Raw genomic sequence first — 23067 nt, 5'->3', positions numbered from 1 at the left:
CCTAGTTTTGTACTTATCCTCAAAGTAGCATTAATGACAATTTTGTTCAATGCTCATTATTCACAAAGCTCTGTTTAAAACACTTTTAATCATCAAAATTAATTTGATAATTACCTATGAGGTAAGTATTATTTTCCTAATGAGGAAACTGAGGCTCAGAGAAGTTAAACAACTTGCTGTGATCACATAACTAACCAAACACTATTAACCAGCTACCACATAGCAGTAAGGATTCAGTGCAAGCAGATGGGCTCTCAAACCTATGTCATTTCTCTAACTCCCCCGGATGTATATTTAGATATGAATAAAAAGGAAAAGTCTCCACAAATGGGTGTTTGTACTTTATTTTTCAAAGAGATTATCTTCAGATACCAACGAAAATGAAGAGCCACTCCTAAGAAAGAGTTCTCGCCGATTTGTCATCTTTCCAATCCAGTACCCCGATATTTGGAAAATGTATAAACAGGCACAGGCATCCTTCTGGACAGCAGAAGAGGTAAGTGGCATCACTTTTATCAGTAATCATGTTCCATAGTGCAGTGTTCACATCTTCTGTTACAGGATATTGAAACATTTTAACATATATTGTAAGATACATTGGATAAGATCAGTTCTACAAGATATTTGAAATTACTGGGATTAAATACAGTGTTTGCCAGTGTTTGGAGTTTAGATTACTGTCTATAAACATGTTTCCTGCTGCAAAAATGACATCTCAGTCTGCCAGATTTTTACTTCCAATATATTTTAGGACATTTTCTATTTTTAAACAGACTTTTGGCTTGCTATGGCCAAATGAAACTAGTCTTTACTTTTGGTCAGCAGTAGAATTGCAGCTATAGCAAAAAAAAAAAAAAAAAAAAATGAAAGTGAAAGCCTTAGGGCCCTGCTTGCAATTGTGAAACTTATCTGATTATACAGAAAGAGCTGTCACTCGAAGAGTTTGACTGTCCAGGCGTTGCGCTCACTTCTGAGCTGCCCGTTGGATTTCACAGTGCTCCTCCCGCTTTGGCCCTGCCCTCAGCCACATCAAACCTGGCATAGCTGCCCCAGCAGACAGGACAGCTGTAGAAAGCTTTCTTTTAGTGTGGCATTTTCCACCTAGGAAATGAGTTGAACAAATTAGAAGATATTTGCTGGTTTGGTAAGGACAATTGGTCAGCAGTTGGTTGCTCTGTAGTCTTAACAGAACATACAAATATCCATTGTCTTCATCTTTAAAAAAATTTCTTTTTTAAATTTTGGATAGAGTAATTGCGCTTATTACCTTTTCCAGTTCTAGCTTTCAAGAGCATTTTGGTGGCTAGGCACTATTTCAGGTACTAAAGATAGAATAGAAAACCTGCAAATGTCTTGCTCTAATATGCCTTACATTTTAGGAAGGATATATGAACAGCGCATTAAATAAAATATGAACACCACAAACAACAACATTTTAAAGTTAAAAAAAAGAAAACTTGAAAATGTTTGTATCAATGTAGAAGCTCAATTATAAAATGTAGGCTCCTGCAATTTTGAATACTCTAAAAATCACAGACTAACAGGTTAATTTGAACAGAAAATATGCTAACAGTTCTTAAAAGACAAGTAAATTTGTAAGGAAAATAATTATATATCTACATCTGTATATATTTATGTACTTTTAGCTTTAACTCTACTTTGGCTGTTGAGAAACTAAAATGACTAGGAGGTGGTGAAAATGAGTAAAAAATGTGGAATGTATCTAAATTAGGCACAGAAATGACTACAACTCAAGTAAACCCGTGGAAGCTGTACTTTTTAAAAATTATTATTTTATTATTATTTTTATTCTTCTTCTTCTTCTTATTTTTTTATTATTATTTTTTATTTTTCAATTACAGTTGACATTAAATATTATTTTATATTAGTTCCAGGTATACAGCATAGTGGTTAGACATATGATTTACAGAGTGATCCCCCTTATAAGTCTGGTACCCACCTGGCACTATTCACACTTATTACAATGTTATTAACTATGTTCCCTATGGTGTACTTGACATCCCTGTGACTATTTTGTAACTACAAATTTGTACTTAATTCCTTCACCTTTTTACACCTGGTTTCCTAACTCCCCTCCCATCTGGTGACCATCAGTTTGTTCTATGTATGAGTCTGTTTCTGTTTTGTTTGTATGTTTATTTTGAAATCATATGGTATTTGTCTTTCCCTGTCTGACATTTCACTTGGCGTAATACCCTTTAGTTCCATTCATGTTATTGCAAATGGTAAGATTTCATTCTTTTTTTATGGCAGTGTAATATTCTATTGTATGTATGTACCATATCTTCTTTATCCAATCATCTATTGATGGGCACTTAGGTTGCTTTCATATCTTGGCTACTGTGAATTTTGTAAATATTGTAAATACGACAATGAACATAGGGATGCATATATCCTTTTGAATTAGTGTTTTGGATTTCTTTGGATAAAGTGGAGTTGCCGGGTCATAATGTATTTTTAATTTTTTGAGGATCCTCCATACTGTTTTCCGTAGTGGCTGCACCAGTTTGCAATCTTGCTAACAATGCATGCACATCCTTGCAAACACTGGTTGTCAATTTATTGATGATAGTCATTTTGACAGGTGTGAAGTGATAGCTCATTGTGGATTTAATTTACATTTCTCTGATGATTAGTGATGGTAAACATCTTTTCATATGTCTGTTGATCATCTGCATGTCCTCTTCGGGAAGTGTCTATTCAGGTCCCCTGCTCGTTTATTAATTGGTTTGTTTGTTTGTTTGTTTGTTGGTGTTGAGTTGTATGAGTTCTTTATAAATTTTGGATATTAACCCCTTATTGCATGAATCACTGGCAAATATCTTCTCCCAATCTGTAGGTTGTCTTTTCATTTTGTTGGTGGTTTTCTTTGCCATGCAAAAACTTTAGTTCGATGTAGTCCCATTTGTTTATTTTTTCTTTTGTTTCCCTTGACTGGGAAGATATATCGGAAAAAAATGTTACTAAGAACAGTGTCAAGAGTTTACTGCTGCTTCTAGGAGTTTTGTGGTTTCGGGTCTTAACATTTAAGTCTTTAATCTATTTTGAGTTTATTCTTTCATATGGTATAAGAAAGTGGTCTGGCTTCTTTTCTTTTCTTTTTTTTCCATATATCTGTCCAGTTTTCCTAACACCATTTGCTGAATAGACTTTGTTTACTCCATTGTATATTCTTGCCTCCTTTGTCATATATTAATTGACCATCTAGGTGTGGGTTTATTTCTGGGCTCTCTATTCTGTTCCATTAATCTATGTGTCTGTTTTTGTGCCAGTATCATGCTGTTTTGATTACATTAGGCTTGTAGTATAGTTTGATATCAGGTACTATGATCCCTCCAACTTTATTCTTCTTTCTCAAGATTGCTTTGGCTGTTTGGGGTCTTTTGAGGGTCCATATAAATTTTAGGATTATTCTTCCTAGTTCTGTGAAAAATGCCATTAGTATTTTGATAGGGATTGCATTAATTCCAAGCTGGCTTTGAGTAGTATAAACATTTTTAACAAAAATGTTAACATGTTAACACTTCCTATCCATGAGCTATTATTTTACAAAGAATAGGGGACATTTGCATTAGAAATTTAAAGCACCAATTTTTAAAGCTTCTATTACTAATTTTACCCACTTACCCAACTTTGTTTTATTGTATTGTTATATATCATTAACATCTTTATTATATTTAACATATAGAACAAAACAAAACAAAGCAAAACCCCAGCATTTTCGAATTGGGTCACAATGCTTGGCACACCTGACTGTCCCTAAATGTCTGTGGTTTTTAGAAAAAAAATGTTTTAGATATAGTTAAAAGAACAAATGGAATATACAGGTGGCATTTTCATTCATCATGTTAAAAAGGTACTTGGGTTTCTTGAAATTCATTTGAAAATTATATGCATCTTTTAGCAAATGTAATATATATTATGACTAAGAAACTCATTTTTGAAAGTTAAAATATGTAGGTTGATGTATATTTTGTAGGCAGCTTATAGGAAGATTCAAATAAATATTTTGAAAGGAAGTCAAACACATTTAGTTCCACATATTTTTCATTTAAAAAAATTACATAAGTTATAATTTAATCAAATTTAGCCATCATTGTTTTATCAGTGGTTTAGCTTTATTTCTAAAGATCACTGATCATCAGAGACCTTGATTCAGGAGACAAAGGTTTGGGTTTTTTGTTTTTTTTTTTTAAAGCTACCTAGAAATTCCAATAACCAGTAGTTTGGAATCAATATTTAGATGGTGAATTTGAGAATTTACTCAAATAAGATAAAGCTGGACAGAAAGGTTTACATTTTGGGAATGGAAAATGACCAATGTAGTATAAATAAAATTTATAAGCCCTTTTTGAAGCTGAGTGTTTGAGGAGATAAGTTTAATATTTAAGATTGAGAATATTATAAAGTTAAAATTTATTATCAGGAGTATAATACATAAAAACCAAAATGATGTCCTTTAGCTAAACCTGAGTTGAGCTCAAAATAAAATAGGACCTGATTTGTCACTTGCCTATTTTAAAAAATGTGTACAAATATGTCCCCCTTCCTGGCCCATTGTATCCCCAACATTTAGCATACTGTGACATGTAGTAGGTGCTCAGTAAACATTTAAAGACTAAAGTAATGGGAAAAAGAATTTTAGAAAAGAACACAAATGATTAAAAAGATGAAACAGTCCTTTATGGAATGGTCGAAGAGTTTAGGACTTTGTAGAATAATCGAAAGGACAAAGGACAATGATGTGTTTCAAACGTTTATGTGGTTTCTGTGAAATATACTTAGGAGATCTTCCTGAGATGAAATGGTATCTACAAAGTACACATTATTTTTGAATTGTAGATTTTTCCAAATCTAGAATATATCTCTCTATTAATTCCAAGGACTAGTTCTAATAAACATTTTCAAAAATATTTATATTCTCAGAGGAAGTAATACCTATAAATTGCTTTAAAAACTAGGTTGTTACCTACGTGACATTACTTCTGGGTAATTACTTCTGGGTAGATTAGCCTGCAGTAAAATAGCAGCTATAACTGCTTAACATGTGCCTAATTATCTGTCTTAACTCTATAGTGTTATTATATAATTTGTTATGTGTTATATAAAATGTTAAGGCAGTGGCCATTGAAAGTCATTAGTTTATTCATCTCAGCTCTTTCTTGACCAGTTTCTAGTCTCTCTCCAGCCTTTTGCCCCTTCCTTCATTTGTTCCAGTGCCACTAGATTATGTTTTTCCCCCTGCTTTATTGATATAATTGACATAGAACATTGTGTAAGTTTAAGGTGTACAACAGTGATTTGATACATATACAAATATATACATACGTGTGTGTGTGTATATATATATATGTACATATTTCACAAAAAATGATTGCCACCATAGTGTTAGCTAATACCTGTATCCTGACATATAATTACCATTTCTTTCTTGTGGTGAAACTAGATTATGTTAATTTTAATATTTTGAAAGTACATTCTGCCAGCTTCTCAATTAGCCAGAAGATAGATTCCTTTATAATGTTTTAAAAATTTTTTTTATTATTATGTTCTCTGCAATCATCTTAGTTCAGGCTGCTATAATGATACCTAGACTAGATGGCTTACCACCAACAGAAATTTTTTCTTATAGTTCTGGAGGCCGAGAATTCTAAGATCAAGGCACTGGCAGATATGCTGCCTGGCGAGGGCCCTCTTCCTGGTTTATAGACAGCTGTCTTCTTTTTGTGTCCTCACATGGCAGAAAGCTAGCAGAGCTCTCAGGTCTTTTTCATAAGGGCACTAATCACATTAACAAGGACTCCACTCTCATGACCTAATCACTTCCCAAAGGCTCCACCTCCAAACACGGTCACATTGGGAATTAGCTTTCAACATACGAATTTTGGGAGGACACAAACATTCAGTCTATAGTAGTAAGTCAACATTTTTTCCTTTTTCACATTTTACTGCTAAGGAGATGTCACCTCTTTAACTTTGATATGAAAGTCAGTTTTCCAGACATTTTGAGAAGAATTTAACTTCAAGTTAAAAGTTTTGAAAATCTTTTCATTTCAGGTTGACTTATCAAAGGATCTCCCTCACTGGAACAAGCTTAAATCAGATGAGAAGTATTTTATCTCTCACATCTTAGCCTTTTTTGCAGCCAGTGATGGAATTGTGAATGAAAATTTGGTAAGATTTTTGTTTTATTTTACTTTTGTCCCCATTCAGCAGTTAACTGATGGTAATAACAATAAGATAATTAGACTGAGCCTAAAAAATGATGTCTAGGAAATGAACTAGATGAAACTTTTCTCTTGACTATGTTTTTTCTGATGACGTGTCCGAGGAAAGGATACATTTCTGTTATTTGACTAGCAAAAGATCATTAAATCAAGCATATTGTACCAATCAAAACTACTTAAAATCCATAAACATGAGTTTAATTTTTACCCTTAGAATATGAATCCTAATAGAGATCCTGCACCTTAATAACCCTTCTGGAGCTCTGTAAGAGAATGCTGGATTCTGGCTCCTCATTTTTAAACTTGTATTATGGTTGGCCAGGAGGCATGCTTTCTTGTTAAAGAGAATCAAAAGATGTGAGCTTTCGTCTAGAACTAGGAGCTTCAAGAAATCTATTGTCAGAAAAAAAAAAAAATGACTTAAGGTCAACTCTACAGTGAAATAATTTTTTTTGGTGGATGTTATACAATTTATTTGGCTTTATAGGCAATATCTCCACCTACCAAGTCAATTCATTTTATTACTTAAGAATACATTATGCAAATAATTTATCGTGAAGGGTTGATAAACAGTACTGCTTAAAATAACCCATAAGATCTTTCTGACCTGTTTGTGGCATGACAGTCACTTTTTAAGTGATAATTCTGATGTCCAGATTCTGATTTGCAGTGTTTATAATGAGAGCACACAGAATTGGATATATTTTTTCGCCTTATTTTTGTAGGTGGAGCGATTTAGTCAGGAGGTACAGGTTCCAGAGGCTCGCTGTTTCTATGGCTTTCAAATTCTCATCGAGAATGTTCACTCAGAGATGTACAGTTTGCTAATACACACTTACATCAGAGATCCCAAGAAAAGGTATCACCACTGGGATTTTATTTACAAAGGTTTATCCTATTGCTTATTTTAAGAGCAAAATTTACTTCAGAAGTAATGCTTGGGAAATATTATTCAAATATAGAAGTTTAGGAATATAATGTTTTCTATTGCTTAAAATTGAATTTAAAAAGGAGCTTGCATAGAATGTTATTCTGTGGGGCACATTCTGTTTAGAAATTGAATATTTGAATTTAGTAAATTTTGTATCAGACCATATCCAAACCACTAATTTAAGTTTTACTTTCTATCTTTTATGAACATGCAAAATACAGAAAAGTTACAGATCTGGTGTATACCATTGCGTTATAATTATTATCTCTGATTAACTTAATAAAATGTATTCTGATTAAGAAAAACAATTGAATAACTTTGCCATTAATTCTTTTGATTTTACAGGGAATTTTTATTTAATGCAATTGAAACAATGCCATACGTTAAGAAAAAAGCAGATTGGGCCTTGCGATGGATAGCAGATAGAAAATCTACTTTTGGTATGTTGCTTTAATTTGTATATGTCAAATTTGCCTCGGGTGATACAACACTATTTTACCTGGTGTGACTATCTCAAAATCTCAGTATGCGCCTTAAGTAGAATCATTATTTCTAATAATTAATTAGAAACCAGGATTAAAATAATCTAAAACTGTATGTATTCTGTTTATTAAGTTGAAAGGTTAAGATGTCAGTATATAATTACAGGTAAATAAGTCAGTCACATAGAATCTGACAAGAGTATTACAGCAATTCACAGTTTATATCTGCTTTCAGGAATGCTTATTTTAGGGATTTAAACCGAGACAAAAATCTTTACATTTTTAAGGGAACAAATATGTAGTTTCTAAAAAACTAAAGATTAGTGCACTCAACTAGGGCAAGAAACAGTTTGCAACAACAGGATTATCTTTCACCTTTCTGGATTAGTTGACGTCCAGTATCTTTTTTTAAGGAAGTAATTAACATTGTATCTTATACATAGTAGTTGTTTAGTAAATATTTATTAAATTTAATGCAAATATTCACATGCTTCATTTGAATAGATTGAAGTATCTGTCTCATTCTTATCTATTTTATAATTGGTGGTTTTTATTTTCTGGTTTTATTCATAATATGGGGAAGGAGGTCTCAAAAGTTTTGGCCTCGGGGCTCCTTTGTACTCTTAAAAATTATTGAGGATTCCAAAGTGCTTTTATTTTTGTGGGTTGTTGATATTTCCATAGTAGAAACTAAAACCCAGAAACTTTAAACATATTTATTAATGCATTTTAAAATAACAGGGGTAACCCGTTCTATTCTAACACATATTTTTAAAAAACACTATTTTCAAAAAAAATAGTGGAGAAAGGCATTGTTTTATATTTTTGCAAGTCTTTTTGACATTTGACTTAATAGAAGACAGCTGAATTATATCTACTTTTGCATTCAATTTGTGGCAGAATGTTTTTTTGGTTGAAGTATATGAAGAAAATCCACCCTCATTCAGATATGTAGTTAGGCTTTTCACATTATTATGGACATGCCATATAGCCTCTGGAAAACACCACTCTACACTCACGAGAGAATGGTAGAAAAAAAATAAGTAAATAAATGGTGCCTTAGTATTATCATGAAAATAGGTTTGACCACACAGACCTCCTTGGTCTATGAATTTCCAGGGACCCCTGGACCACATGTTGAGACCCAGTGATGTCGTGTGAGGTGTGGGCAAGCATATAATATAATAGGGAAGAAACAGATATATTTGCATTGCCTTCAGTTCATTCTGAGAATGAGAAAAGCAATGGTTCTTAGTGTGTGTGAAATCATCCGAGAATTTGTAGGAAAACCCTACAGAATCTTGGTCCTTTCCTGAGTGATTTAGGAGGCCTGGGCCAGGGAGCGGGGGGGAGTGGGGGGGACTGAGGAATCTGCATTTTACACTCAGCTGGTTCTCTCACAGTGGTTTGAGATGCACACTTTGAGAAAAATTGGCTTTAAAGCAAAAAGAAGTGAAGTATCAATGTGTTCAATATGCACTGAAAATACTAGTGTGGATGGGTACTGATGGAAAATGAAGAGCAGACTCACAGAAAGCAAATGACACTACCAAAGAAAGCAACCTAGAAAATAGAGGAGGGTAGCAGTTACCATGTGACATCTGGGGCTCCAGTTAAATCTTCATATTGCTTACTCTCAAGGCAAACCCCATTAGGGTTCTGACTCAGGGTCTCAGAGGGAAGAACATGGTCTAAAATGGTGCAGGAGGAATGGAATGGGTGGTGGGAAGAGGTAACAGTGAAGAACACATTGGTGACTCTCCTCTTTGGGAGAGCAACTAAAAGACAATAACATGAAAACCTTGTGTTGCTCACTGAACACCTGTACTTCCTTTAACCTGCTGGGGAAGTGTGGTTTTGTGAACTAACTGTGTCATCCGCACCTTTAGGTTGATGAAGGCAGCTCTTTCATCTGGCTTCGGGCTTTACTAGCACTTTTGGTGACTTTGATGACTTCTGCACCTAATAGGACCCAGCGTAGCAACTGTTCTTTCATCACATCCAGATTCTTCTAATCCTTTACTTTTAGCTAAAGAAAACCTAAGAAGACATTAAAAGATCATTAGTTTTTTTGAAAGTTGATATAAGGAGATTCAATTCCTGTAGAGCTAAAAATTCTTAATTATCTGTTTAATTTTTAAAAATTGAGAGATACAGCTTAATTTAAAAAATATCTTTAGAGAACTTTAACTTTTAAATATATAGACTCAACCTTAATATATGTAATGAAATTACATTGCAAATATCAGAAAGGTATAGTTATACAATGATAATGCATTGCATCATAGAGGTCAGCAATATCTTAAAAATATATCCTACTTTCCCATCTCTAAAACAAATCATGAGGCCTTACACTCATTATAACTTTTAGAATAAATGTTTTGGAAATCTCTTTTGTTCACAGCTATTGAAAATTTGTAAAATTTACCCCTTATAATTCTTTAGTCCTCCCCAAAAGAATAGCCTTCTATAACTATTTCTGTTATGATTCTCATTTAGCATTCATGCAATGCATAGAATAATTAAAATAATTTTCCTTTTATTCACAATGTTTGTATTATAGTCTAGTTCTCTTACAGATAAATGTCCACATGACATCACCTTTATGCCAATTAAAAATGTATCAATTATAGCTACCCATTATCTTTAATAGTAAAATGAAAATATAGTAATCTATAGGTTAAGCTAATGACAAATCTTCATCTTAAAAAATATAACTAGTCAAAGGAGCCATTTTTGTTTTCAAGAGTCAGCAGAGCATAGTGATTATAGTTATTATTATATTTTAATATTTAGCATATACTAAAGAGCTTTCTTTTGATAATTCCCACACAGCATGTACCTAATAAGTACTTATTTAATTTATATTCTCTTATTTTTTTTCAAAGTGACTTTTTAGCTTGTGTCTATAAAAATAAAATACTATAAAAGTTTTTCTGATGTTTTGAGCTAATAATAGACAACTGTTTGATATGATAGATCTGTCCGATTTGGTTTAAGATAATCAGGGAAATGAACAAGGACAAACCAGAGCACTATTTAGAGACAGCCAGGAATATTTAAACTTAGCCATCTTTCTTTTTGAAATTTAAATATTATAATTACCTTTGTTCTAGAAGTTATAATTTATTCAGTTTCTGCATCAAATTTTAGCAATTTCTATTGAACAGATTATAATGCCTTTTATCATCTAGTGCTTATATAGTTTCCATTGATTCAGTTCAGGACTCTTATTAAGCCTGCTATTGTGTTTTTGGTCCTGCAACAAGGAGTGGGATACAAGCCGTTGTGTCGTCTTTGAAACATGTCTGTAGTTGGTTCAAGCTCTCAGCTGCCTCATAGTTTTATCTCACAGTTTTATATACCAAAACTTTCTCCCTAGACTGATGCATATATAAATATTTCTCCTGAGCATGCAGTGCTCTTCTTTTGGGTTAGACCTGTAATCATCTTCTAGAGATGTTGTTACAGATATAATGCCACTATAGACATTTTAGGAGATGGGCTTCTGTAAAGCCCTTACCTAACAGTGAGTAACCTTTGAAATTGGGCCTTACAGGTTTAGCAGAAGACAGTATTTTTGCTTATGTGATGGGACATTTTATCCAATAGATATATTTATTATCTTCAGCTGGATTTATGTTTTGTTTTTTTTTTTTAAATTGCAAATGCATGGTAATGTTTTTTGAAATGTTTACAACTAATCTGTAAGATACCTTAGGTTTCTAAAACAAACCTCAGCCACTTCCCCTCCCCCAATCACAGAGAGGGAGACATTTGTCATAAAATCTTTCTTCTACTTTCCACTCCAACGCACACACACACACACACAGTGCACTCACAGATAAATCACCACTTTTTTGGAGTATGGAAGGCTCTCTTTTGCCTAGATACCAAGACCTGTAGGAGTCCAGTGTCTGACATAGGATTTGAAGTTAGACATAGCTTTCTGCCCTAGTAGGTAGAGGTGGCAAATTTCCTCCTCTAAAGACCCTTGGCCATGGCACTAATTTGTTGATTTTGTTTCTTAGTAAAATAGTTGTGGTATTGTTATAAATATATATAAAAATATGTAATACACATAATATATAACATATAAATATATAAATGTCTGCAGTATATGATGTTTCATTAAGTGAAACTATTTTATGTCTCCCAGGGGAAAGAGTGGTGGCCTTCGCTGCTGTGGAAGGAATTTTCTTCTCGGGATCCTTTGCTGCTATATTCTGGTTAAAGAAAAGAGGTCTTATGCCTGGACTCACTTTTTCCAATGAACTCATCAGCAGAGATGAAGTAAGGAATGAAGTATTATTCTTCTAGTTATATTTGTATTCATATTTGGTGTGCATTTCTTTTTCTTTCCCTGGAAAATGCTTATGGTACCCAAGGATCTTGGTAATTAAAAGAAAATAAGAAGTCATTTTTTTCCTTGGCTTTTAAGAAACTTGTGTTTTCTTCCGACCTCCCTCCTCAGTTGTCTCTGCTCACCCTTAAGTACTGTACTCCTGGGTTCCCACCTTGGCCTCTCTCTTTCACTGTACATGACACCCTGGCTAATCTTTATTTATTCCTACGGAATCGGCTACCATCAAGAGGCTCATAACAACCAAAACTTTATCTTTAGCCCAGATACTCTTTCCTGATCTCCAAACTTGTATATTCAAGTACATGTTAGACGTTTTCTCCTGGAAGTTTCCACAGATTTCGCAAACCTAATATTTCAGAAAAACTTATCATCTTTCTCCCAAGATTTGTTCTTTCTTCTGTTTTCCCTATTTCATTGAGTGTCCCTACCTTCCATTGAATCATTTAAGTTTGAAATCTGGGAGTCATTTTAGGTTATTTCTTTTCTCTTTCAGCTACACCCAAACAATAACTAAATCTTGTCTACCTCTGCCTGTGATACCTTTTCCATCTTTCCTACTAGTTTTTTCATTTTTTGTTTACCTTCTTATAAGTTGCAACTCAAAGCTTTCCTGTCTCAATCAGGTAAAATTGGCCACTCTTTCCAATGTGTATCTCTTTGAAACCTGAACTCATCCCTCATCTTATAGCCCGTAACTTGTATTACACTTCTTGTTTTCTCTGCTAGACTCTAAGCTCCTTGAGTGCAGAAACCTTGTCATTTATCTTTCTGTTCTCAGTCTTTGGCCCATCACAGCAATTCAGTTCACATTTATTGGCTATACTGATCCTGGCTCCTCAGCTTATTTATAAGTGACTTTGTCAAGTTACTTAACTTCTCTTGGCCTCTGTTTCTTCAGCTATGAACCTTAATAGGATTTCGTTAAAATACAATGAAACAGTATGTGTGACAGTACTTTTTAAGTGCCATAAAAATGCTTTGTATAATTACTTTTTGTTGTTTCATATCTTTAAATTTCTAATAATTTACATTATAAATGTCGCATACTTATTATAGAGAATTAAGAGAATAAAATCACTCAATCTCAACACACAAAAATCACCACTTTTATTTATTTTAATTTTATTTTATTAGTTTAAGTATACAATACATTGGTTAGACATTTATATAGTTTATAAAATGATCCTCCTAATTGCTCTTTCTCTCCTCTGGCTCTCCACCTACATTACATTACTACTAACTACATTCCCTGTACCGTGCTCCCCAGCTGAGATAACCACTTTTAATATTTCATTGTATTTTTTTTAAGTGAATTTTTTATTAAAATTATTGAGGTGACACTGGTTAATAAAATCAAATAGGTTTACATTATATTTTTTTCTAGCTAGCTTTCTACATTTAAATTTGTAGATATATACAAACATCATATTTTAACGATTTGAAATATTCTGCTTTTTTGTATTTTTACAAGCTGAGATTTTTTTTACTTAGCAGAATATTGTGAGCTTTTTTCCCATGACATTAAGCATTTTTTGGAAGCAGTTTGTTAGATATATAATATTTTAATGAATGAATATCACTATTTGACTATTCTATAATTAGAAATTTAGATTGTTTTCAGATTTTTTGTTTGTTTTGCTGTAAAGTGAAATGAATATCTTTGTATTTAAGCTTTGTCCCAAATTCATATTATTTTCTTAAGCTAGATTCCCTAGAAATAGAATTACTAGATTGTAGAGTATGAACATTTTAAAGGTTATTTATACTTGCTCACAGATTTCTTCCTAGAAATTTTATAGCAACTTTCACCCCTACCTAACAATGTATGAACATGTTTTTTCTTACCATACCTAACCAGAATTTGGATTTATGTATTAAATATTTGACAAATTTGATAGGGATAAAGGTATCTCATTATAGGGTTATTTGCATTTGTTCGATTGCTATATATAGATTAAACATTTTTTTTCATAACGATATTAGTCACTTAAATTTTTTCTGTATTTAACTGTTCTTGTCTTTTGACTTTATTTTAAAAAATATTTATTTAAAAAATAAAAATATTTATTAAAAAATATTTATTTTTTAAATAAATATTTAAAAAATATTTATTGTATGAATGTAATATGAAATATGGATTTTGTTATAATTTTTGCAAACATTTTCCCAGTTTGTCCTTTGATTTTTAATTTTGTTTGTTCTTTTAACATATAATAACCTGAAATTTATGTAATCAGCTTTCAAACATGAGTTAATCACACATATTTTTCTTTGATTTTCAACATTTAACTCTCTAATACAATTGGAATTTGTTTAGTATAAGTATAGAATTTAGTATAAACACAGTATAGTATAGGATAGTTAGATTTTAACTAAATTTTATTTCACATACTCTTGGGAAGTTTTTTCAACTCTCTGTTGATTCTTTCCATTGATTTGTGATGTCTTCTTTATTATATGTTAAGATTTTAAGTATTCTGAAATCTGTTTCAGGGCTTTGTTTCTTTTTCATTAACCTGTCTGTCAAATTTCATGCCATAGCAAACTATTTTAATTATTGTAGTGTTTTATGTTTTGGTAATTAGTAGGATAAATCTCATAACTTTCTTATTAAGTGTTCTTACAAGATTCTACCCATTCTTCCAGATTGTTTTTTAAAATGAAATATATTTGACATGATATTTATAAATTTAAGATATACAACATGTTAATTTGATACATTTATATATTGTGATAGGATTGCCATTGTAGCGATAATTAGCACCCTTATCACGTTACATTCTTTCTTTTCAGCAGCTGGAATAATTAAGTTCTAGTCTCACATTAATTTTTTTTAAACTAAAAACAATCCCATTAGGATTTTGATTAGAATTGCTTTAAACCTCAAAATTAATTTTAGCATACAAGTGCCTACATTTGATTTACTCATCTCTGTAATAGGTAGCTAGCTGTCATTTCAAATCAGCACCTCTCAGCAGTTTATTTGAAATTTAGCCTTTGGTAATTTGAAGTAGCCTCTTGAGTCAAGTCTGGGAAAAATGTTTCACTAGCAAATCTTCTAGGATTAGTTGTTCAAAGAGATTTTTTTCTGATGGTTTCTTCTGTGTATGACAACTTTAGTAAATAATCCTTGGAATAGAGCCTTTGATTTGAGTCTTATCTTTAAGTTGTCTTCAGGTATTTGTTGATTTATCTAGAAAAACCTAAGCAAACTGATTTGTAATCCTTCAAAGTGTACATGTCTTCCTCCTCCTCTCCCCTTGCTGGCTGACAAAATTATTGCTTTTTCCTTGTAGTTTAGAAATGTTAATTGACTCTGCCTTAGTGCCAGTCTCCTTTAATTTTGTTTAGAACTCTGTCGTCTTTCTATATCTCTGGCCTCTTTCTCGCTCTCTCTTTTTTTTTGTTTTGACTTTCTGAAATTTTCATCTGTTGTTTCTAGCTTCATACCATCTGTTCTGTGGTTTGGAATCTGATTATTGTAAGTTGACTCTCTTTGCTCTGTTCTTCAACTATTTAAGATTCTATACCATTTCTTGTATTTGCATAACCATTCTGTTCTCAAGGCATTTCATGGTTTGGTTTTGTTTTTTTTTTTTGCTCGAGTTAGCTGCAATGTCATTTCTGCTTTATGCATTTTCGAATGGTATTCTTAATTCTTCAGTTTCCATTTTCATTGCACTGAATTCTTATCTTGAGCCATTCTTATTTAATATAAATGTCTTTTAGAAGTTTGAGTTTCACTTGTTCTTAAAATACTTATTATTTTTCAATCATTTCTTAATTATTTTAGACATTAAAAATGAATGAACTTTTATTTTGGCATTTCTTGCTTTTTTTTTTCCAAAATGCTTTTGGTTGTAGATTTTTGTTGTTAATTAAGTCTTATTTCATATCGATAAACTAAAATTTGCTGGCACTGCAGATTTTTCATTATAAGTTAGTATAATTGGCACTTTAATGAGATTTGAAGGAAAGAAGTCCCTGGCCCTCTTAATCCCTCTTCTCTCTCCCAGGAGTTAACACGTTGCATTTCTAGCACCTACTCCATCTGATGCCTGACACATTACTGTGTGAACGTAGTTGATTAAACCTTTTTTTTTTTTTTTTTTTGACACTTGTATTTTTTTTCTGTTTCAGGGCCTTCACTGTGACTTTGCTTGCCTGATGTTTCAATACTTAGTAAACAAGCCCTCGGAAGAGAGGGTCCGGGAAGTCATTGTTAACGCTGTTGAAATAGAGCAAGTAAGCGAGGAGCCTGTGTGATTAGCATGATACTCTCTCAAGTTCCTACCATTATTTTATTAGTTTGGCTCATAGGAAACTGCCATTTTTTAGGTCAGAATAAATATCAACAATTTTTTATGGTCAACCTGACAGTACCAATAGATAATATATTTCAATTATATCAGTTTATAATTTGGTTTATAGGTATTATATATTAAGATTTTATGTGAACAAAAATCTAGTGCAGGACTATATTTTCTGTTTCATTGACCTGTCAAATTTTATGCTGTAACAAACTATTTTAATTATTTTTGCTTTATGTTTTTAGATTTTTAGCTACTGGAGGGCAGTGGTGGTTTCTTGTTTGTTTTATATTCTCACAAATCCAGCAAGGTATCTAGCTTGAAGCATGCACCAGATGTTTATAGAATGAATAAATAAATGAATTAGTGAATAATAAACCTAATTTATGGCATGTAAAGGTCTCTGACTAGAAAGAAGTGGACGCCCATGTGTTTTAGCATGTGTTTTTATCATTTGAAAGAACTGGTGTAAAAGTAAAATAAATTTTTAAAACTTTTTTTTAATACTGAATAGTTTAATAGCCATAGTTTTCATAGCAGGGGTAGGGGGAAGGCATAAAATGCGTTTTGGTATCTTTAATTCATTTTGAAAACTGAATCCCTATGGTTAATGTTTTTATTTTTCCTCTGTTAACACTCTCCCACTGTCTTTCAGTGTAGGTGTAGTTCAGTTTATCTCCCAGCCCTCAGATCCATTTCTGTTTCTCTCATTTTCTTTGTTAATTGTGTTTTCTCTCTTTCACAACTCCCTTTCATAATCATGTTCCCCACAATAATCATCTTTGGTGAATCTTTTTCTAGATATTTCAGAACAAAGTATCTTTCTATTTAGAAAGCATATGAATTCATGTCCTACATGTGATACTTTAAAAAATACCAGTAGTTTGATAATTAATTTCAATTTATTTTGGCCATTTGAGAATGTGAAAAAATGTGACTAGTAATAGTCCAAACATTTTTAAATAAATGGGCATTGTTTGCCGTGTCGAAAGAATTTAGTGTACTTTTCCCAGACAAGAGTAGTGACTTAGCAGATTAATAAAACTAAAACCCTCTTTTTATTTGGAAAATGCATACTTATTTATTGTTCTGTCTTTGTACTTTATTCTGTTCTTGTTTTTATCTCAGGAGTTTTTAACAGAAGCGTTGCCAGTTGGCCTCATTGGAATGAATTGTGTTTTGATGAAACAGTATATTGAGTTTGTAGCTGACAGATTACTTGTGGAACTTGGATTCTCAAAGGTAAGGTATTTAAAAATGTATTACTGCTAGCTAAAATGTTACAGTCAAGGAAGGCCACTAAAATCTATTTCACTTAAAGCATTTGTAACATATGAGTCTACTTTTATTTTTTATACTTTTAAAATGTCATAGCAAAGCCTTGTTTTGGGTGAACACATTAATTTTGCAAAATCCTTTGAAACTTAAAATGAAATTCATAACAGAAGTAGGAAGCTGATATATCTTAGAACTAATAAGTTAATAAATTACTTTGTAATAATTGCAGATATCTATTTAAAAATAGGATTCTTTCTAAGTAATTGCATTTAATATGTATATGTGTGTTTTACCCTATATAAATCTCCATGTGTCTATGTTGTAATTTTTGGTTAATATTTTTAAATAGGAAATAATTTTTATGAAGACATTAACTCTTATAATTTGACCCTTTGAACTCAGTTGTCTTTATGTTATTTCTGTTTTTCGTAAAGAGGTGTGCTTTTCACATGATGTAACAGGTCGAGGCTGTAGGCAGATGGAATCCTGGTTCCACCACTTCCTAGCTATGTAAGATCTTAGTCATCTTAAAGCTTATCACCCTCGAGAGCCTCTAGAATTGTAGGGAGCAGTGTGATCCTATAGGTGGCTAAACAGGTGTTGGTAGACCTAAGCTCTGTTTTAGTATCTCTTGCTCTTGTGGGATATAATTTGGCTTCTTCAGAATGTCTGGTAACGTTTCTTTTCATTTCAGATTTTTCACGCAGAAAATCCCTTCGATTTTATGGAAAATATTTCTTTAGAAGGAAAAACAAATTTCTTTGAGAAACGAGTTTCAGAGTATCAGCGTTTTGGCGTGATGGCAGAAACCACAGATAATGTCTTCACCTTGGATGCAGATTTTTAAAACCCTCCCATATCCAAATCTGTCATTGATGATTAGCAGTCTGTCTTTCTCTGCTTAAAAACAAACAAACAAACAAACAAACACTTAAAAGATATCTCTTTTGCTCAAAAAGAGATCCAAAACCAAATATCAATCAAGTTGGGTTTGTATAAATACACTCTAACTTTTCTGTTGAACAACCAGAGTGTGACCAAAATGCTTTTGTTTTGTTACTAAAACATAAGATGACATTATGTAGTGACAAAGAGCATGAGAGAAGGGGTCAGGTATGAGTTTAATATTCTGTCCTTATTACTTTGTATGACCCTTGGCAAGTCAGTTAATCTGTCTCAACCTCAGTGTGTTTATCTTTAAAATGAGTGTAATAGTAGGTCCTAAATTTATAGAGTGGATATAAGGATTAAGGCACAAAATAAGGGCTTAGATAATACTGCTACTAATACCACCACCACCACCACTATTGCTAATTATTATTATTATTAATAGTGTTAATTGCAGTGGTTGTGTGATAAAATGCTCCCCTCCCCTCAAAGTAATTGTGATTATAGATCCTAAGATTTAGAGTTAGATCTTAATATTTTTAATGTTTGAGAGAGGATATAAGATTTCCTTTAAAAAGCTAATAATTCCCATTAACTTGAGAATAATGTCTTGGAATTCCTCCGTATGTAGTAAGAAATTTAGTTCTTAGTTGCTTCGGGAAGGATGCCTATGGAGTAGAATCCAGGAGGTTATCATGGTGGCTGGCCTTGTGAGCACAATGATTTTACTGCTTCAGAAATGAAAAGGGTACTGCCAAATGTAGCCCTTGAATGTTAAAACCAGGGTGAATTAGCGAGAATAGCATTTCCCAAACAGTATCGTAAGAGCTATTGGTCCCTCTAGATATCTTGTGGGAAGAAAGGGATTCTGTGGTCAAAAGAGTTTGGGAAATGCTGTATGCTCCCTTTCTCTGTGCAGTGTGCAGTCAGTGCATCAGAGACTGGGAAATGCTACAGTTACTTCCCCCCGCATATTCTAAACTTAACACAGATCTGTTTTTCATTTGTTAAGATCTCAACTAACTAGTGTTCTTCAGAACATAGTTTGGCAAAAGCTGGCCTAGAACCATTTTATGCATAGAAGAAGGCTTGTGAACTAAGCCAGGGAGAACCTGGTGGAGACTATGGAACCATTTCATATTTGTGCCAAGCTCAGAAATGTACCTATGATTGGCCTCAGCTGTTTCTTGGAAACTTTTAAAACGCTTATGCTGTTATGAGGTATAGTTCTTTTAATGGAACTATGCATGCTGCACGATAGCAGATGGTGAGGGAGATGGACTTTTCTGCAAGGGGACTGAGGGAAGGACAGGACCAAGGTCTCTGAGAAGTCTGTCCCCTCTTTATCATTAGAAAGTGTCAAGAGATGGCCTGAGCCCCAGCAAGCAGTGGGCTTCCCCGCTCATGGCATACTACTTTATAAAATTCTGAAAGCTAAACTTTAGAGATTTTTCTCTTTGCAGAAATTTTTGCTCCATTCATGCCACAGCTATCTAAGTGATTAAAACTGGGAGTTCTTAAGTGGATGCAAATGGAGCTGGCCATAACCTTATTTGTTAGAACATCAGAAACTTGAAATATTTGGCCTCTGATAATACCATTTATTTGTTCAGTGCTTCATAGTTTGCCAGGTGTTTTTACATCACCTCAATTTGATCTCACAGCAGCTTTGAGCTTGATAGAGCAGGTAGTATTGATTTTTCCTGATGGAAAGAGTGAGGCTCAAAGAATTTAAATGACTTGGCCAAGATCTGCTCATAGTCACTGTCCTTACAATGTAATATTTTTTGTAATATCATATTTGTAACATCATATTTCTTATATTTAGTCCTTTGCCACCTATCTTGATTCGATTTTGCCTATTTCCCCATTAAAGTAGCACGTACTTTAATTTAGGTATCATATACATCAATTAAAGTATCATAAACATTTTAACTATATTCAGGTAATGTGTTCAAAGATATTTATCTACTGCCATACAAAAACTTAAAGTTAAAATTTGATGTTTGTAATGACATCAAAATGAAAGAAAAACAGTCCATATTTTACAATTCATATTTCCATTGTTTCACATTCAAATCTTTCTCATTGGTAATGACAGGTGCCTTAATATGAAGCTTATTTATAGTAGCAATAAACCTAACTGTCTTGAGATGAAGTTTTAATTACAAAATACTGGATTTTTAATACACTGGTGTATTGTATTCAGTATTCTATACCCCTTTCTAGGCCTCTAGGTTGCATATTTATTTATTATGTTTAGTGTTTTGTCCTTAGTTCTTAAGGAATGAAGAAGCTGTAGCATCTCTTTTTAATATTATCTTGCAAGTAAAGAAAAAAAATTCAGAGTATGTTTATAATTTTTTAACGCATGTATTTAAATCATTGCTGTAATAGTTTAAATTTATTTAGGAATATAAAAACTGGTTGTTCTATGATACATTGTGGTATGTAGAATCATTTCTTAGAAGGATTTGGGAAGACATTTCGATCCAGTGCTTTCAGGCAGGGCTGTTTTGCTGTCCAATTACATATAATAATATACAATTATTATTTCAATATAAGCTTACCCCAGTCCCATCTTTACATATGAAATTTTTACAGTTGTCTCATTTTAGGACATCCAAATTTTTCTGCTGCTTTTGCCAGTTTGTTTTCCATTTGTTTATTAAAGAAAAGTGATTCTGGAGAAACACAGCAGCTTACATATTTAAAAAATAAACTATTTAATTTTCAGACTCTTGCATTTTACATTTAAATATGCTAACTTCACCGTCATAGAATTTCCAAACTGCATTTGTGCAGATTAAGCTGAGGGCTAAATGTCACCAACTGATTTTCAGTGAGGAATAAAACTGCTGATGGGCAGTGTGAGAGCCAGTGGAGTCCTCTAGTCAGGTATTACTTTTAGAACTAAGTTGAGTGAATAGGTAGCCAGCTTAGGAACAACTCCCCAGCAGCATGTGCATGAGCGGCACAGAAGTGAAATCTGTATATCTTTGTTTTAAGTGGTTCGAAGGAGAATCTGATATTCCTGAGGCTTTAGGAAGAAAGGATTTAAACCTTCAAATTTTTGACTTAATTAACTGTTAAAGAAAATGTAGGTGAAAATGGAAGGCTGGAGAATGATTTTTTTTGTGTGTACAGATAAAAATATAACAATTCAGTCTTTTTCTAGGTTCACAAATTTTAACTGATGCATTTGACTCTGTTTTACAACTACATTTTGATTTTTCCAAATGGTCATGTTCTGGTCATTTAGCAAAGTTATTTGATATTTACTGTGTACATAGAGAGCTTTATTAGGTGTGCTGTACCTAAATATTTTTTTGCCAAAATACATTATGGTCAATCAGGCCAACACTGCATATATAGAATTTGTTTTGTTAAATTTTTTTGGCTTAGTCTGTTGAAATACACTGCATTGTATCATAGCTACATCATTTTTGAGTAAGAGTGTTTTTTATAAGTGCAGGGCCTACCCCAATCAAGACATGTCTGTATTTTCTATTTGCATATACAGATACTTACATGTTGGCATTACTTTAACTATTCCCCCAGACCCTGTTCTGATCTAAATGGAATCTCTCAGTTTTCTCACTCTGTTCTCTCCCCATCCATGAGCCTTTCTTCATGCCTCTTTGCATCCAGCTGAGATTCCAGAGTCCATCATATTACTAGTAGTAACATTCTTTCTCAATACCTTGAACTGTTTCTCATCTTTCTATTGTACATAGACATATCAAAGAAATGTCTCCATCTTGTTACAGACACAACAATCCAGTTTTTCCACATTTGCATCCCAGCAGCCTAATGCTGCTAGAGAAAAAGTCATAGACGACAAGGTGGAGCTACTATAGATTCACAATTGCCCACTGTCTTAGTCCTTTTGGGCTGCTATAAAAAACTACTAGAGGCTGGGCGGCTTAAACAAGACCTTTGTCACAGTTCTATAGGCTGGAAAGTCCAAGTTGAAGGTGCTGACAGGTTTGGTGTCTGGTGAGCCTTAGTTCCTGGTTCACAGACGCTGTCTGCTCGCTGTGTCCTCACATGGAGGAAGGGGCAATGGAGCTCTCTGCGGTCTTTTTTATAAGGCCACTACCCCAATTCATGAGGGCTTTGTCCTCATGACCCAATCGCCTCCCAAAGGCCCACCTCTAAATCCATCACACTGAGGATTAGGTTCCAGCTTAATTTTGGTGAGACACAGTTTCTATCACCTACCTCAGCACTTCCTCGCAGTCCTCCAACAATTTCCTGGTAAACTTGACCTCCATTCTCCACAATTGCTTTTGCACAGTCTCCACTCTGCTCCTACCCCGAATCCCCCAAGAGGTGTCTTTATCATCTGCTTTTTCTTTGTGCACTATGGACACACCAGAGACATTCTCAGTCAGCAGAAAAATCAGACAATATAGGAGTCCTAAATCTAGAGCCTAAGAAGTTGGCAAAGGAATTCAAAATACAAGTTTCTGTGCATGATTTCTGTTCTGTAGGGTCTTTAAAATCACAGAGTGATTAAGAATATCTGTTTTTCCCTCCCTTCTGGGAATAACAGCCACTT

General features: G+C 33.2%; 1 protein-coding gene across 1 annotated transcript in view; it reads left to right on the top strand.

The window, feature by feature from the left end:
* RRM2B (ribonucleotide reductase regulatory TP53 inducible subunit M2B) overlaps positions 1-21937 on the top strand; it is a 30967-nt gene extending 9030 nt beyond the window's left edge. Inside the window, exons 2-9 of the mRNA XM_011373248.2 lie at positions 356-496; positions 6079-6195; positions 6974-7107; positions 7525-7619; positions 11821-11954; positions 16168-16272; positions 17466-17579; positions 18310-21937. Of these exons, the coding sequence (XP_011371550.1) occupies positions 356-496; positions 6079-6195; positions 6974-7107; positions 7525-7619; positions 11821-11954; positions 16168-16272; positions 17466-17579; positions 18310-18462 (993 nt within the window). The 3' untranslated portion in view covers positions 18463-21937. The remainder of the gene's footprint in view (positions 1-355; positions 497-6078; positions 6196-6973; positions 7108-7524; positions 7620-11820; positions 11955-16167; positions 16273-17465; positions 17580-18309) is intronic.
* Positions 21938-23067: the final 1130 nt, after the last annotated feature.

This window comes from Pteropus vampyrus, unplaced genomic scaffold (genome assembly GCF_000151845.1).
Source record: "Pteropus vampyrus isolate Shadow unplaced genomic scaffold, Pvam_2.0 Scaffold222, whole genome shotgun sequence".
In the NCBI taxonomy this organism is placed as follows: domain Eukaryota; kingdom Metazoa; phylum Chordata; class Mammalia; order Chiroptera; family Pteropodidae; genus Pteropus; species Pteropus vampyrus.
This window is presented reverse-complemented; position numbering and strand designations above follow the sequence as displayed.